Raw genomic sequence first — 16858 nt, 5'->3', positions numbered from 1 at the left:
TGGATGGGTGGATGGGTGGATGGGTGGATGGGTGGATGGGTGGATGGGTGGATGGGTGGATGGATGGGTGGATGGATGAAGGGAGGGAAGAAGGGATGGATGGATGGATGGATGGATGGATGGATGGACTTGTGTAGAATGGATGGAGAGGAAGGTGGGTGGGGAGGTAGATGAATGGACAGATGAACTGAGGCTCTTTTGTGCTCCTTTCCCCAAGGATTCTCAGATAAAGAAAAACTTGGAGTCCCTCAGTTCTAAGGACCCGCAGGTATGGATTTCCACCCGCCAGATGACAGCCAAATGCCTGGGTGTGAGAGCTGCAATAACAAGGTGCCTAACTGGGACTGGGGCTGGGAGTCGAGGAGTGAGTCACCAGCTGCTCAGCAGCACAGCATCACAACGCTGCCAAGACACAGTGGGCAGAAGTAAAGGACGACCGATGTGCAGCTCAGAGGCAGGGAGCAAGTGACAGAGCTTACAGCCAACACACCAGGCCAGACAGAGTGGCCTCTCCCTGAGGCCACCTGTGAGCAGAAACCTCGGGGTGTCACCAACCAGGGCTTTCCCTGAGTGTTCAAAAGATGTGCTCCCAGGAAGTTGACAGGAGGTGGGAACATTGTTTCCATCTTCTCTCAGGTGGGAAGTCAGAGGCAAGAAGACAAAGGGAAGAGCCTTTCTCTAGGCCCTCTGACTCCCACTGGTCTCTCCTCCCCCACATCCCACCCTTCCTGGCCCTGCCCCCCTCCCAGCTGCCCCACCTGACAGGCTGCTGGGGCTCATCTGCTGGGCCAGAATAGCCTTGAGCTTCTTGATCTCCTCCTGGTACTCGCGCAGAAGAGCATCCTTGGGGTCCTCATTGATGTGTGGCTTGTTCTTGATGTTCTTGGCTCGGTTGGCGTAGCGCAGCGTGCTCAGTGTCTCATCGTAATTGTTGTCAGCGGGTGACAGGCAGGCCACCATCAGCGTCTTGGTGTTGCCACCCAGAGAGTCTTGCAGTAGCCGTGTCAACTTTGAGTCCCGGTAGGGGATGTGCTTGCAGCGCCCGTCCACCAGGGCCGAAATGACGTTGCCCAGTGCTGACAGTGACAGGTTGATCTTGGTGGCCTCCTTGAGCCGTTCCCCTGTGGCGCCCGTCTTGGACTGCCGTTCACTGCCCGCCAGGTCCACCAGGTTCAGCTTGCCGGCCCGGAGGTGGTCCTTGCCTCGCTCATCTGCAGACAGACCAGGCAGGAGAGTGGATAGTCTTTAGGTTAAGTCTTCAGGTAATAAGGACAGGTAACCAATAAGCACTCACCACCCACTAAGGGTTCCACTTCAGCTGCAAAGGAGCCCACTGGAAGAGGTGCTATTAATGTGCCCATCTTACAGATACAGAAACTGAGACTTAGAGTGGGCATGTAACTCTCCCAAGGTCATGCAACTGCTAAGTGATGAAGCCAAGATCAAAACCCAGGGCTGTCTGACTCCAAAGGCAGACAGCTCCCACCATGCTGCACTGAACAGGTGTTGGGGTAGGGGGACCTTGCATTGGAGGCAGCAGCTGCGTGGTGCAGGCTAGTCTCTGAGTGCAAAAGGATTTCTTATAGCGATCACAATAGCTCCTAGAGGGGGTCGGGGGGTATGTCTGGGTCATCAGGCAGTTGGAGCCTTTAATGCAGTATATATATATACATACGTATCAGCTTTGTGTTTTGGACCTGGTTCCAATCCCAGTTCTGCCTCTTACTTGCTGTGTGATGTTGGGGAAGCCACGTCCCTCTCTGATCCTCATTTTCCACATCAACAAAATGAGACTAACTATAGGACCCTCCTGGGATTGTAGGGAGGAGTAAAGTAAACTGACAACACATTTTCACAGGGTCTACACAGGTCCTAGGAGCCCTGGTAGCGAAATGGTTAAATGCTCAGCTGCTAACTGAGAGATTGGTGGTTTGAACCCACCCAGAGGCTCGACAGGAGAAAGACCTGGTGATCTGCTCCTGTAGAAATAACAGCCTAGAAAACCCCATGGACCAGTTCTACTCTCACATGGGGTCACTAGGAGTCGAAATCAACCTGACGGCACCTAACAACACACAGGTCCTGGCACACAGCAGGTGTCTGTTTCCCCGTGCTGGCAGGGCGGGCCCCGGGTGTCAGGGGTGACAGGAGTGCAAGGCACTGGCTGGTAATGTGGGCTCAGCAGCACAGGTTTTGAATACTCGGGACCTGGGAGGTCTGATCCCGATTCTACCCCTTAGTAGCTGTGAAACTTGGGGAAATAACATCACTTGACTCTGAGCCACAGCCTTTCTCTCAGTAAAACAGGGATAAAACATCCACCCTGAACAACTGAAGGGTTGTGGTGGGGATCACAATGATAGCTATCACGTACATAAAGCACTAAGGACTGTGCCTGACACACAGTTAAGTGTCCGTTAAATGAGAGCTTGCTGCTCTTGGTATGATTACTAATTCTTATCGTCACTAGACTACATCATAAACTGTTCCAAATGAGATGGCGTCATTTCTGACTTATGTGGGCCAGGCCCAAACCCCAAGCTGGGGGGAGGGGGGAAGGGGAGCTTCCCACTGAGCTTCCTGCTGGGTGAAACCAGAAATGGCCTTGTTATGTCCATGAGCACAGCAATCTGGAGAAATAAAAAGTTTGGCTGGTATTCAGTAGAGGCATGAGCATGTGAGGGGCTTGATTCTTTGGGCTTAAAAAAAAAAAAAAAGGCAGGTGGTGGAAGAGGACATGGCATTGCCCTTTTGGAAAGCTCTTTGCAGAACGAACTAGAAGCCTTAAACGTACATGAAACCTCTGCTCCACGAGGTCACTTTGGGGAATCTAATCTGAGGAAATGACCCTAAAAGCAGAAAACACTTTGTACACAAAGATGTTCATCATGGCATTATGTACAAGACGGAAAAAACTGGAAACAACTTTAACACCTTGTAGGCGACTGGTTAGAAATGGGCCACGAGTGATGAATTCTCCCCCGGCCAACACAGAGTCCTAAAGACACGGTCATAATAATAAGGGAAACTGCTGAGTGATGGTCTGGGAAATGAAAAAGTCAAAAAACTACATAAAGTAGTTTAAAACCTTCATAGGAAAAAAAAAAATGCCCAGAAGAAAATATGCTTAAAGGTTAACAGCTGTGTTTAGGTACTAAAATTATGAATAATTTTTCTCTAATTTCTAAATATCTTTATTGAGTTTGTATTATCCTATCATGAAAACAATAAACATCTTTTAAATTGTTTTTTAAAGCTTGCTTTCAGGCAGCCTGCCCCATCCTTCATACTCTACTGAAAAGACCAAGAGGAACCCCAAAAACCTGCTCTTCCTTCTTCATCTGCTCTAGTCCCTGGCCACACTGATCTTGCCCTCTCCATATCAGGACTCCCATGGGAGACTCAGCAAGCACCATGGGGCAGGCCTGGGGACCAGTCACCATAGGCTGGGTAGTGTGGTGGAAGGCTCCATCAACCCAAACCTTGACCCTGGGTCAAGGATCTCTCTGGAATTATGTTTCTAGTTGGGTTGAGGCTGCTTCCTGCTCTGCTGCTTTTTGGAGTTCTATTCAGGATGGACCACTAACTTGGAGGCAGCTATAGTGTAAGTGGAAAAAATCCAGATATCAGAGCAACTGAGTTCAAAGCAGAGCTTCACCACTTAGCAGTCGTGGGACCTTGAACCAGCAAGTTACTTCACCTCTCAAAGCGCCGTTTCCTCACCTGTAAAGTTAGAATTATAATGCGTGCCTCCAGGACTGTTATGGGTTTAAACTGAATGAGGTGTGAAAAGTGCTTAGCACAGGGCCTGGCATAAAGGTGGCCTGGAATAAATATGGATTTCTTTCCTTTCTTCTCTTTCTCAGTAACTTCCAGAAAAAAAAGGAAGAGTGAAATAACAGAAGAGTAGAGAAATCATAGAGAAGAGAAGCAGCCAAACAGCTTGGTTGATATACACTCTGGGATTGAATCCCAGCTCTAACATTTTCTAGTTGTGTGACCTCAATTTCCTCATCTGTAAAATGGGGATAATATCAGTTATCTACCCCATAGAGTTTGTAGTGGGTTGAATGATGTCCCCCCTCAAAAGATATGTCCACATGGAACTTCCAAATGTGACTTTATTTGGAATAAGGGTCTTTGCAGATGTAACTAAGGTAAGGATCTCCAGGTGAAATTATCCTGGATTAGGGTGGGGCCCGAATCCAGTGATAAGCATCTTTATAAGAGAAAGAAAAGACACAGAGAAGAAGGCCATGAGGAGACACAGACAGAGACTGGGGTGATGCAGCTACAAGCCAAGTAATGCCAAGGGTTGCCTGTAGCCACATGAGAAAGTGGCATGGAACAGATTCTTCTCCAGAGCCTCCAGAAGGAACTGACCCTGCCAGCACCTTGATTTTGGACTTCTGGCCTCCGGACTGTGAAAGAATAAATGTCTGTTTTTTTAAGCCATCACCTTTGTGATAATTGTTACAGAAGCGATAGTAAACTAACACAGTGCTGTTGTAAGAACTAAATAATGCACATAAAGTGCTTGGCACCTAGTAGGTACTTGTAAGTGCCAGCTACCAGTATTATTATTGTTATTGTTGCTGCTATCCTGGACCTGGACCTAGTATTGGGAGGATCCTCCTGTGTTTCCTCCAGGCAGGCAGAGATCTCTTCCCAGTTTCAGATGGGGCTCCTAAGGCTCTCAGAGCTGAAGCGTTCTGGCTGGAAGGAGTTGGAACCCCTGGCTCAGGGTGTCTGGCCCGCCCTCCACCCCTGCCCAGCCCCACATACCCACAGCACAGATCTCAATGCTGATGGTGAAGATGGAGTGTGAGCGGGAGGAGTCCTTGTTCATCAGGGTGTAGCCAACTGAGCGGTTCTTCCAGCCCGTCTCCATGATGCGCTCACACTGAGCCACGCTATGCACCGTGTGCATCGACAGCCCCTTCACGTACACACCCTTCTCAGGGTGCTCCTTTAGCTGTGGGCAGAAGGAACCACGAAGGGGTGGGTGAGGGGCAGGGCCTCTGGGGGTGAGGCCTCCTGCCTCCCAGATCAGGGGCAGGGGTCTCCAGGGAACCAGAGGGAAGGGCCCAGTTAGACCACCTTCTGCCTCCTGCAGCACCTACCCTGTAAAAGAAGAGGGTTTGCTTCAGGCAGAGCCAGCCTCAAACCCACCCCTGCACCTCCTACTAGTTGCAGTACCTTGGGCCAGTGACTTAACCTTTCTGAGCCTGAGTTTCCACATCTGTAAAATTGGCACGAAATACCTAATCTCATAGGGATGTGATGAGGATTCAGTAAAATAAGCACATTCACCCAAACTCATTCTATGACGCCAGCATAACCGTGATACCAAAACTAGGTAAAGACACCACAAAAAAAGAAAATTACAGACCAATATCCCTCATGAACATTGACACAAAAATCCTCAACAAAATTCTAGCCAATAGAATTCAACAACATATCAAAAAAATAATTCACTATGATCAAGTGGGATTTATACCAGGTATGCAGGGATGGTTCAACATTAGAAAAACAATCAATGTAATCCATCATATAAATAACAAAAGACAAGAACCACATGATCTTATCAATTGATGCAGAAAAGGTATTTGACAAAGCCCAACACCATTCAAGATAAAAACTCTCAGCAAAACAGGAATACAAGGGAAATTCCTCAATGTAATTAACGGTACTTATATAAAGCCAACAGCCAACATCATCCTAAATGGAGACAGTCTGAAAGCATTCCCCTTGAGAATGGGAACCACACAAGGATGGCCTTTATCACCAATTATTCAACATTGTGCTGGAGGTCCTAGCCAGAGCAATTAGGCTAGAAAAAGAAATAAAGGGCATCCAAATTGGTAAGGAAGAAGTCAAAGTATCTCTATTTGCAGATGATATGATCTTATACACAGAAAACCCCAAAGAATCCACAAGAAAACTACTGGAACTAATAGAAGATTTCAGCAAAGTATCAGGATACAACATAAATATACAAAAATCAGTTAGATTCCTCCACACCAACAAAGAGAACTTCGAACAGGAAATTACCAAATCAATATCATTCACAATAGCCCCCAAAAAGATAAAATACTTAGGAATAAATCTAACCAGAGACGTAAAAGACCTATACAATGAAAACTACAAGACACTATTGCAAGAAACCTACGTAAGTGGAAAAACCTACCTTGCTCGTGGATAGGCAGACTCAACATTGTGAAAATGTCAATTCTACCCAAAGCGATCTACAGATACGATGCAATCCCGATCCAAATTCCAACAACATTTTTTAATGAGATGTAGAAACAAATCACCAACTTCATATGGAAAGGGAAGAGGCCCCAGATACGTAAAGCATTACTCGAGTAGAAGAACAAAGTGGGAGGCTTCATACTACCTGATTTTAGAACCTATTATACTGCCATGGTAGTCAAAACAGCCTGGTACTGGTACAACAGATACATAGACCAATGGAACAGAATTGAGAATTTAGATGTAAATTCATCCACCTATGAGCAGCTGATATTTGACAAAGGCCCAAAGTCCATTTATTGGGGAAAAGACAGTCTCTTTAATAAATGGTGCTGGCATAACTGGATATCCATCAGCAAAAAACTAAAACAAGACCCATACCTCACACCATGCACAAAAACTAACTCAAAATTGATCAAATAACTAAATATAAAATCGAAAATAATAAAGAGCATGGAAGAAAAAATAGAGACAACTCTAGGAGCCCTAATACATGGCATAAACAGAATACAAACCATAAGTAACAAAGCACACACACCAGAAGAGAAACTAGATAACTGGGAGCTCCTAAAGATCAAACACTTGTGCTCATCAAAAGACTTCACCAAAAGAGTCAAAAGACAACCTACAGACTGGGAAGAAACTTTTGGCTACAACAAATCCAATCAGTGCCTAATCTCTAAAATCTACAAGATACTGCAAAACCTCAACAACAAAAACACAAATAACCCAATTAAAAAATGGACAAAGGACATGAACAGGCACTTCACCAAAGAAGACATTCAGGTGGCAAACAGACACATGAAGAAATGCTCATGATTATTAGCCATTAGAGAAATGCAAATTAAAAAAATGATACCATTTCACCCCAACAAGGCTAGCGCTAATCCAAAAAACACAAACTAATAAATGTTGGAGAGGTTGTGGAGAGACTGGAACACTTATACTCTGTTAGTGGGAATGTAAAATGGTACAACCACTTTGGAAATTGATTTGGCACTTCCTTAAAAAGCTAGAAATAGAAGTACCATACGATCCAGCAATCCCACTCCTTGGAATATATCCCAGAGAAATAAGAGCCGTCATACAAATAGATACATTCACACAAAAAGACAGAAACACCCTAGGTGCCCCTCAATGGACAAATGGGTAAATAAATTATGGTATATTCACACAATGGAATACTATGCAACAATAAAGAACAACGATGAACTCGTAACACATCTTATAACATGGAGGAATCTGGAAGGCATTATGCTGAGTGAATTTAGTCAGTTGCAAAAGGACAAATGTTGTACGAGACCACTATCATAAGAATTCAAGAAAAGGTTTAAACACAGAAGAAAACATTCATTGATGGTTACAAGGGTGGGGAGGGAGGGAGAGGGATATTCACTAGCTAGACAGTAGACAAGAATTATCTTACGTGAAGGGAAGGACAGCACACACTACAGGGGAAGTCAGCACAACTGGACTAAACCAAAGCTAAGAAGTTTCCTGAAAACAACCAAACACTTCGAGGGACAGAGTAGCAGGGGCGGGCATCTGGGACCATAGTTTTAGGCAACATCTAGGTCAACTGGCATAATGAAGTTCATTAAGAAAATGTTCCACATCCCACTTTGGTGAGTGGCATCTGGGGTCTCAAAAGCTAGCGAGCAGCCATCTAAGACACATCAATTGGTCCCAACCACCTGGAGTAAAGGAGAATGAAGAACACCAAAGACACAACGAAAGTATTAGCCCAAGAGACAGAAAGGGCCACATAAACCAGAGACTTCATCAGCCTGAGACTGGAAGAACTAGACGGTGCCCGGCTACCACCAATGATGGCCCTGACAGGAAACACAACAGAGAGTCCCCGATGGAGCAGGAGAAAAGTGGGGTGCAGAACTCAAATTCTAGTAAAAAGACCACACTTAATGGTTTGATTGACGCTGGAGGGACCCCAGCAGACATGGCCCCCAGACTCCATTAGCCCAAACCTAAAACTATTCCCGTGGCCAACTCTTCCGACAAAGATTAGACTGGACTATGGGACATAAAATGATACTCATGAAGAGTGTGTTTCTTAGCTCAAGTAGACACATAAGACTAAATGGGCAGCTCCTGTCCAGAGGTGAGATGAGAAGTCACAGAGGGTCAGGAGCTGGGAAATCCAGGGTGGAAAGGAGGAATGTGACATCACAGCATAGGGAGAGTAACTAGGGTCACATAACAATGTGCCTATAAATTTTTGTATGAGAGACTAACTTGAACTGTAAACTTTCACTTAAAGCATAACAATAAATAAATTAATAAGTAAAGCACATTCAGTGCTTAGCACAGTGCCTGGTGCATCATAAGCGCTCAGTAACGGCCAGCTGCAGCCCTTGTTGTTGTTAATAGCGTTACCAAGGCGGTTTTCAGTACGGAAGCCGTGGCTCCCTGGGGCTAACCCTGCAGTCACCCAAGGGCTCTGAGTGCTGCCTCCTTCACCCTGTCAACATGGCTCCATCTCACCTCTCTGCTATCGTAGCTCCATAGCAACAGGAACATTCCCAGACTCTTGGGCCGTACTGCCTGGGTGAATGGCCACTTGCTGTCCAGAACTCCAGTTGGCTCACAGCTCAGCCAGGTCCCCAGCCCTCAGTGCAATGGCAGTGAGTAAATTAATTTATCTGATTGCTCCCTAGGCAGCCAAGCTGTTTTGTTGCTGACACAGAGCTGTGAAACGCAGCATTTTTCAAGTGTGAGAAGAAATAAAACCATTCTGGCAAGAGCAGAATGAATTAAGACAAAAGTCATTTGACTGCCAAATGGCCCTGCTGGTCTATGCTGGTCAGTCACAGAGGCTCAGATGCTTTGCTTCAGGCAGCTTCAGGGGTCCTAGGAGGGTCAGGCCCTCTGCTGCAGTCAGAGGACAAACACAGGCATTCCCTTTCTGCTAACATGTGAAGTGAGGAAAGGGGAATCAGTCAGAACCAGCCTGCAGGACTGCAATTAGCCCAGGACTGGGCTTCATGAAACAGATTAAGTAAGCTACTGAGGCACAGAAAGGGTAAGCGACTTGTTTAAGGTCACACAGCTACTGGCAGAGCAGCAATGGAATCACAGGCAACCGAAGATTCCAGAGGCAAGGGCATTGTGGAATGGATGGGGCAGGGAGAGGCTGGAGCATCCTACAGTAACTGAAGCCTGCAGTGGCAAAGGGCTGACCTAGGGGGTGACCGTGGGGGTGGAGACCAAAAGACAGAAGCAAGAGACCCCGCAGAGAGGGCGTGGCTCAAAGCCAGTCCTGGGACACCCGGGCAGCATTTGACGACCTGCTTCAGGCTGACTGTGTGCCTGGAGGGCTGCCTGTTTTGATCATTGCCATACTCCCACCCCTAGAACCCTGCCTGGCACATAGTATGCCCAGCTGAATGAATGGTGGCTTCCAGCTTCCCATTTAGTCAGACTCCAGCTGGAAACCTGATTCTGCCACTTGCTAATCTGTGTAAACTTGGGGAAGTCCATTTGCCTCTCTAGGCCTCGATTTCCTCATTTGTAAAATGAGAACAATAAACCCTATTTCTGCAAAACTACTATGAGGAGCTCTGGTGGTGCAAAGGTTAAGCGCTGGGCTGCTAAACGAAAGGTTGGTAATTTGAACACACCCAGCCACTCCACGGAAGAAAGAGCTAGCGGTCTGCTGCCATAAAGATCACAGCCTCTAGAAAACCCTACGGGCCAGTTCTAGTCTGTCATAAGGGGTCACGATGAGTCAAAAATGAACTCAGTACCTAAAAACAACATTATGAGGATTAAGAAGACACTGGACCTAAAAAAACTTCGGCCAGACCATTAGAGGGTGCTCAGTGGACGCAGGTCCTAAAGAGGACAATGACGCTCTGTCTGGGGTCTGAGCAGCCTCAGGCACCTGGAAGGGGTGCAGGGAGGCAGCCCCTCCCCTCAGGAGGTCTCCCACTGGCCCTATTTTAGGCCCAGAAGACACCCCCCCCACCCTCGTACGCCCAAATGAGATGACTAAAGCAGACTCCCCCAGTGATGCCCCGCGGCAGGCCCCTTGCACCTCCCACTCCCGCCCGTATCCCACCTCAGCAAGAGGAAGGTCCGAATGAGGGCACCCAGCTGTGCGCCACGTTCTTTGGTAACCGTTCACTGCGGCTGCGCAGCCGGAACCTGGTCGCCATGGCAACCAGCGGGTATGCAGCCGGAATCCCACCGGGCGTGAGGTCCATGGTGGGTCAGGAGCCAGGAAACGCCACGTGCGAGGCGGCCCCTGACACTCTGCCCCTACATGGGGTGGGGAGAACCTAGGGGAGAGACCCCTAAGGGCCCCACACTCACCACACAATACTGGTGGTTTGTGGGGACCGGAGGGTGTGACTCCTTGATGCTTCCCAAACTCTCTTGCTGCCTAGTTGATCTAATAACCTGTAATTACGAAGATAATCAGGGCCCATGCGAAGCACTTTATCAACCTTGTCTGATTCCTCATAGCAGCCCTTTAGCTTTGCTTTGCAGATGAGGAAACAGACTCAGGTGAAGTGATGTGCCCATGGTCACACCACCAGAGAAAGCCAGGTTGGGATCCAGACCCAGGTCTGCTCTGGTGCCACCATGCTATACTGGCTCTGTGAGAAGGTCTCCTCCTGGGCAGTTACGGGACGGCACTTAGGGCTTGTAGGTTGCCCACGGCCACGAGGATAAACTCCACAACAACTGATTCTCCCCTCCAGTTTCCCCAAACAACCAAATGTGACAGCCAAAAAGGTCCTTGGAGATCAGCGCTAGTCCATCCTTGCTCATATGAGGACAGAGATTCAGAAACTAGGAGGCAGCCGCACAAGGTCACTCAGCGGGAGGCAGTTCTGGCTTCTGACTCCAGGCCCACTGCTCTTTGTGGGTGGGGTTTCTCCCACAAAATGCATCTGCACGCCTTCCACAGGGCAGCATGTCAAAAGCCCACTGTGCCCACGGGGTGCGTTTCACAGGATGCATCTGTCACTGGCAGATCACCAAGCCTGAGGCCAGTGGGCCCGGCTGGGGCAAGCACATGCAGGTGCCTTGGCCCCTCAGAGCCTGGGTAGCTGATGTCTTTCTAGGATCCAGGGTATTGAGAATGGGGAACAGGGCCTCCTGCTGCCTCAGTAACTGACTCAGTGAGCTCAGGTCAGGTGGGCAGAAGTTTCCAAGTGGGCAGGGGACCCTGACCCGCCAGCTGGCCTTTCGGGGCTGCCTCGTGGGAGCAGCCTCCTATGCCTTCCTCCCCTCCTTATTCCCCCATCTGGGGGCTGAGCTGTGACTCAGCTGCACCAGCTCTGAAATAAAGAAAACAGCAGAAAGACTCCAAGTGGGCGGCCGGAGGTTCCGTCATAGAAAGGGCAAAGTGTTGCGTCTCTGAGATGGAGTCTGCGGAGGCACGATGGGGGTGGGTCCCCAGCAGCCAGGATTCGGGTCTGGATGGAGACTGGAAGAAGAGTTCACACTGTGTGCATCTGGTGCAGCACGTGGCCCGGCGCCTGGAACCCACGAGGCTTTCCTAGTACGTCTTTGCGGACCAAGTGAATCAACCAGTGAATGTCCCTCCCTCATTTAGAACCCCTTGTTGTTAGGTGCCATTGAGTCAGCTCAGACTCATGGCGACCTGATGTATAACGGAATAAACATTGCCCGGTTCTGCACTATCTTCTTGATCATTGGTATGTTTGAGTCCATTGTTGCAGACACTGTGTATTTTGAGTGCCTTCCAACCTAGGGGGCTTATCTTCCAGCACTATATCGGACAATGTTCTGTTGTAATTCGTAAGGTTTTCATTGGCTAATTTTCAGATGTAGATCACAGGCCTTTCTTCCTAGTCTATCTTAGTCTGGAGGCTCCATGGAAATCTGCCCATGTCCACCATGGATGACCCTGTTCGTATTTGAAATACTAGTGACATAGCTTCCAGCATCACAGCAACACACAAGTCACCACAGTACAAGATGGGTGGTATTGTCCCAGGGGTTTCCTATATTGTTGATCCAGAGAAAAAGCTCCTGACCACTCAGGTCCCACAAGCTCTTGTACCAACACCATTGCTAGTAATTTGCTGTGTGACCTTGGCCAAGTCCTTTCTCCTCCCAGCATGTTTCCTTATATGTATCAGGAAAGGTTCGACTAGAAGCTCTCTAAGGGTTTTCTGGCTTCAATTTTTAAGGATCTGTCCACAATATGAACCAGCACACACAAGTTTTTCAGGACAGCCATTCCCAGGGGCCTGGTCTGTTCAGTTTGGCCACAGAGTGGTCACCCATCACAGAGGAACTCACTGACCTGCAATTGAACCCAGGGGAAGTGGGGACCTGAGGGCAGACAGGAGGCTCTGGAGCCAAGCAGGGTAACAGTCTTACCCCCATGGGTGTGGGTCAGGTAGGAACCCCGTGATTCCAATGTCCACCCACTCCAAGAGGTTAGTGAAGAGCAGGCCGATTGTGAGGTGTCACCAGGTGCCGGCTTCTCTGACTCTGCCCCACCTCCCCATGGCTGTCCAAGGGTGTGCCCTGGGGAGACCTTAGCAGTTGGGGTCATGGAAAGTGGCCAATCCTGACTCTGTGGCTTCCCAGCCAAGTGGCCTCAGGCAAACCACTTTCTAAGCCTCACTTCCTTGTCTGTAAAGTAGGAATCTCCATATCAATAAGCTTGATGCTCATTAAAGGAATGGTGCTCCCCCATCCCCAGGCAGCTTGACTCTGCTATGTGTGGGCTTTTGGGGGTCTGCTGCTTGCATGGTCAGAGGGGAGCACCAGAGTTGGGGGAGGTAGCCCACCTGCTCTCTGGCCACAGATCTGGGTCAGCATCTCTGCACTGGCCTCTGTTCCTTGGACCAGACCAGGCCTGCCCAGCATTTAAAGAGCCTCAGATAGCAGACAGAACCAGGACCTCTTCATTAAGGTGAAGGCAAAAGGACTTGGACCTGGCTCCAACCCTGCCATCCAAAGACTCACCCTAGTACTGCCTATCTTGATGTTGTTGTTCTAGCCACTGACAGAACAAAACACTGTATGGTCTTGCTCTATCCCCATGATGGGTTTGGAATAAAATCATTGTGATCCATAGGGTTTTCATTGGCTGATTTTCCAAAGTAGATCACCAGGCCTTTCTTCCTAGTCCATCTTAAGTCTGGAAGCTCTGCTGAAACTTTTTCAGCATCATAGCAACATGCACACCTCTAATGACAGATGGGTGGTGGCTGTACCTGAGGTGCATTGGCTGGGAGTCAAACCTGGGTCTCTTGCAGGTAAGAATTCTACCACTGAACCACCAATGCGCTTGATAGAATCCTCAAAACATCTACCTGTGCTTCACCCTGCTACGAAATAAAGTTTTCATTCTGAGTCTAGCCTCTCAGAAGACTAAGAAAAGTTTATGAAATGTGCGTAATGCTCAGTGACTAACTAAGCCAGCCCTCACTTCTCTGTTTTGAGCTAACCATCAGTCCTTGATTCCTCTCTCCCAAGAGTACCACTTTGCCATTTGTGATGGGTTGTGTGTCAGCTTGGCTGGGCCATGATTCTCAGTGTTTTGGCAGTTAGGATGTAGTTTGGCAGTTGTATAATGATGTAATCACCTCCATGATGAAATCTGGTATACTGTAATCACCTCCATGATGAGACCTGTTATGAGCAGCCAACCAGTTGAAAGGGAGTTTCCTTGGGGCTGTGGCCTGCATCCAATATAGCTGGCCTTTCTGGCAAGGCTCGCTGGCTTTTGCTCACTCTGGATCCTGCAGCTGGCTCCTGTTCATCTGACCTCTGGTTCTTGGGACTTCAGCTAGCAGCTTACCTGCTGATCTTGGGATTCGTCAGCCTCTGCAGCCTACGAGCCAGAGGCCTGCTGTCTGACCTGCCAATCTTGGGTTTGTCAACCCCTGCAGCTATGTGACTCAGGAGAAGCCTCCAACCTGACCCACAGGCTTGGGACTTCCAGCCTCTACAACCTTGTAAGCCATTTTCTTGATATAAATCTCTATGTGTATTTATATGTTTCACTGGTTTTGCTTCTCTAGAGAACCAGTCTAAAACAGCATCCCTCTGTCGCATTTTCTGAATCTTAATGGCATGAAATATCTCACAGACAGAACATCTACCCAGTGCCAGCACTCGCTCAGCTGCTCACCCACATTACCCTCTTCAGTTCTCACAACAGTCTCCTTATGAGGTCATACCATGAGTCCTTGGGACCCCCCATGGCTGACCACTTTCAAAGGGGAATGAGGTCCCAGAATCTGAGCCCATTAGCAGCAGTGAAATGGGATGTTTGAGATCCAGGATCTTGAAGGCAGACAGATCTGGGTTCAAACCCAGGCTGGGTCACCTACTGCTGTGTGAACTTTGGGCAAGTTCATTAACCTCTAAGATTCCCTTACTTCATCCGTAAAGTGGGGATAATAGTATCTACCTCACAAGGTTACTGTGAAAATTGAATGGGATAATGTGCTGAAAGCAGCCAGTAAATGCAAGTGCTCAATAAATGGTAATCATCACCCCTTTTAGCTAGAAGAGCTCTTAGAGATTTTCAAAATAATTTTTTGGAAGTGAAACCCTTTTTAAAAAATGAAATCTTACACAAAAACTCCATCTATTTCAACAGGTAACACTGGCACTGCCCCAGGTGAGGTCCAGCTCCCCTTGTGTGGTGGTGGGGGGTGAGAGGAGGCCCACTGACCCCACCCCTGCATCAGTTTGTCACTGAACATGACACACGTTTCATGAACTGTCCTCAGTCTCCTGAAAGGCTACACTCAGAACGAAAGAACTCCGTTCCATAGCAGGGTGAAGCAGAGGTGGATGTTTTGAGGATTCTACCAAGGGCAGTCGTGGTTCAGTGGTAGAATTCTCATCTTCCATGTGGGAGATGCATGTTCGATTTCCAGCCAATGCACCTCTAATACTCAGAGGATTCTCCAAACCTCTCCAAACTCCAGTCTCAGCCAGCGCCCCACCCTTGGCACACTTTTCACGCATTTCTGAGGGAGCACCAGCCGAGGCCAACCTCCCCTCCAGTCTCCACCTGCCCACGCCGATCTGTACCCACCTCCAGCTTCTGCTTGGTGTCAGCCCCCAGCAGGTCACGGACGTCTTCATTATAGATCTCCAAGTAGGAGGCCCGGACCAGGAATTTGGTGTTCTCTGCACACTGCAGGGAAGGGACAGAGAGCAAGGACACCTGAGCACCAGCCCACCTGCCACCAGACTGCCCCTGGGAACTTTGCAGCCAGTGACCTGAGGTCCCAAAGATAGGACATCACAGGAGGAGGGGGGACCTGAAGGCAAGAGGAGTCCCCACCTGACCTGCCCTGCCTGCCTGCCTACCTTCCTGTCCAGCAAGCTCTCCCCTCCTCCTCTCCAGCTCAGTGGACCTCACGCTTCTCAGAATTGCAGAATTCTCATAGTGCTATGTGCTTGTCTACTGCTCTCTCGCTAGCCTCATGCAAAGGAAATAAGGGCTTCCCCATTATTCAGGTAGGGAAACTGAGGCCAAAGTTAAGGCTTGGACTAAGCACTGGCCCTGAGCTGATCCCTGGTGGCCCTTCCAGCCTCTAGATGCGCCTGTGGGCCACCACAATGAGTCCTGAGAGCAGGTACAGTGGGCTCTAGAGCTGACCAGGGTTTCTGTCCCCTCTCTGCCATTTCCCAGATGCAGGGCTCTCTACGCATTGCCAAAAATGTCACCAGAGCAATTCTTACCTGCAGTGTGGACATGGGACAAAGTTCAAAGCCTGGTCTTGACCCAGCCCATAAAGGTTCCGAATCTCATTTTCCTATCTTGCAAATGGGGATGAGTTACCTCCTGGGTCAGTGTAGGGGCCAACAAGATCACGATGCTAAGGGCTTTGCCCAAGGCTTGGTCAATAAAGAGAAACTATTATTGTTACAACCACTTCTTAGGCTAGTGTGGGGCCATCATATCCACAGGCAGTTACAAAATGTTAAAATCCAATAACAGCAGGGGAAAAACACGGAGCTGGTAGAATTTTCTCGATTTTAAGGTTTTCTCCCATTACCTTTTCAGAAACTAGAGCCTGCCTCTGCTGACCTATGTTAAGTCAAGCCCGGGCTCTGATTCCATCCCAGGTCCCTGCTGCAGGTCAGAAGTGCTCTGGGGACCATTCGTGGCAAAGAAGCAGGAGCCTGCAGGCCCCGAGCACCAGCCCTGTCCCCTCCCTCCGCAAGATCCATACCTGGACGCTCTCAAAAATGTGCTCGAAGGCCCTGGGGATGATGCCCCTCTGGGAGGAAGGGTCCGGCAGGCCCTGCATGGTGAAGGACTTCCCGCTGCCAGTCTGGCCGTAGGCAAAGATGGTGCCATTGTAGCCCTCAGTCACACCCTGTGTGGGAGAAAGTCAAAACCTGGGTGCTTGGGCGGACGGACTACAGCCAGGCTCCAGGCTAGGCCCTGCTCCCTGGTGCTGCCTGCTAGCTCACAGACTCCCCTGGGTCTCCTACCACGCTTGCACAGGGAAACACAGGCTCTGCCCTCCAGGAGTTCATTGCCTATCAGGTAGAGGACTGTGTTACTGCGTGTGGTAAGAGCCTGGGCTGTGGAGCCAGGCTGCCTGGGTTCAAAATCCATCTG

General features: G+C 48.9%; 1 protein-coding gene across 2 annotated transcripts in view; it reads right to left on the bottom strand.

Moving 5' to 3' along the window:
- KIF17 (kinesin family member 17) overlaps nucleotides 1-16858 on the bottom strand; it is a 59696-nt gene that overhangs the window by 36494 nt on the left and 6344 nt on the right. For both annotated transcript variants that reach the window (XM_004377167.2, XM_012555773.1), the window contains exons 2-5: nucleotides 16464-16610; nucleotides 15317-15418; nucleotides 4786-4975; nucleotides 759-1211 (exon numbers count right to left, since the gene is read on the bottom strand). In XM_004377167.2, the coding sequence (XP_004377224.1) occupies nucleotides 759-1211; nucleotides 4786-4975; nucleotides 15317-15418; nucleotides 16464-16610 (892 nt within the window). The remainder of the gene's footprint in view (nucleotides 1-758; nucleotides 1212-4785; nucleotides 4976-15316; nucleotides 15419-16463; nucleotides 16611-16858) is intronic.

The sequence above is a fragment of the Trichechus manatus genome, unplaced genomic scaffold, assembly GCF_000243295.1.
Source record: "Trichechus manatus latirostris isolate Lorelei unplaced genomic scaffold, TriManLat1.0 scaffold00048, whole genome shotgun sequence".
Taxonomy (NCBI): Eukaryota; Metazoa; Chordata; class Mammalia; order Sirenia; family Trichechidae; genus Trichechus; species Trichechus manatus.
This window is presented reverse-complemented; position numbering and strand designations above follow the sequence as displayed.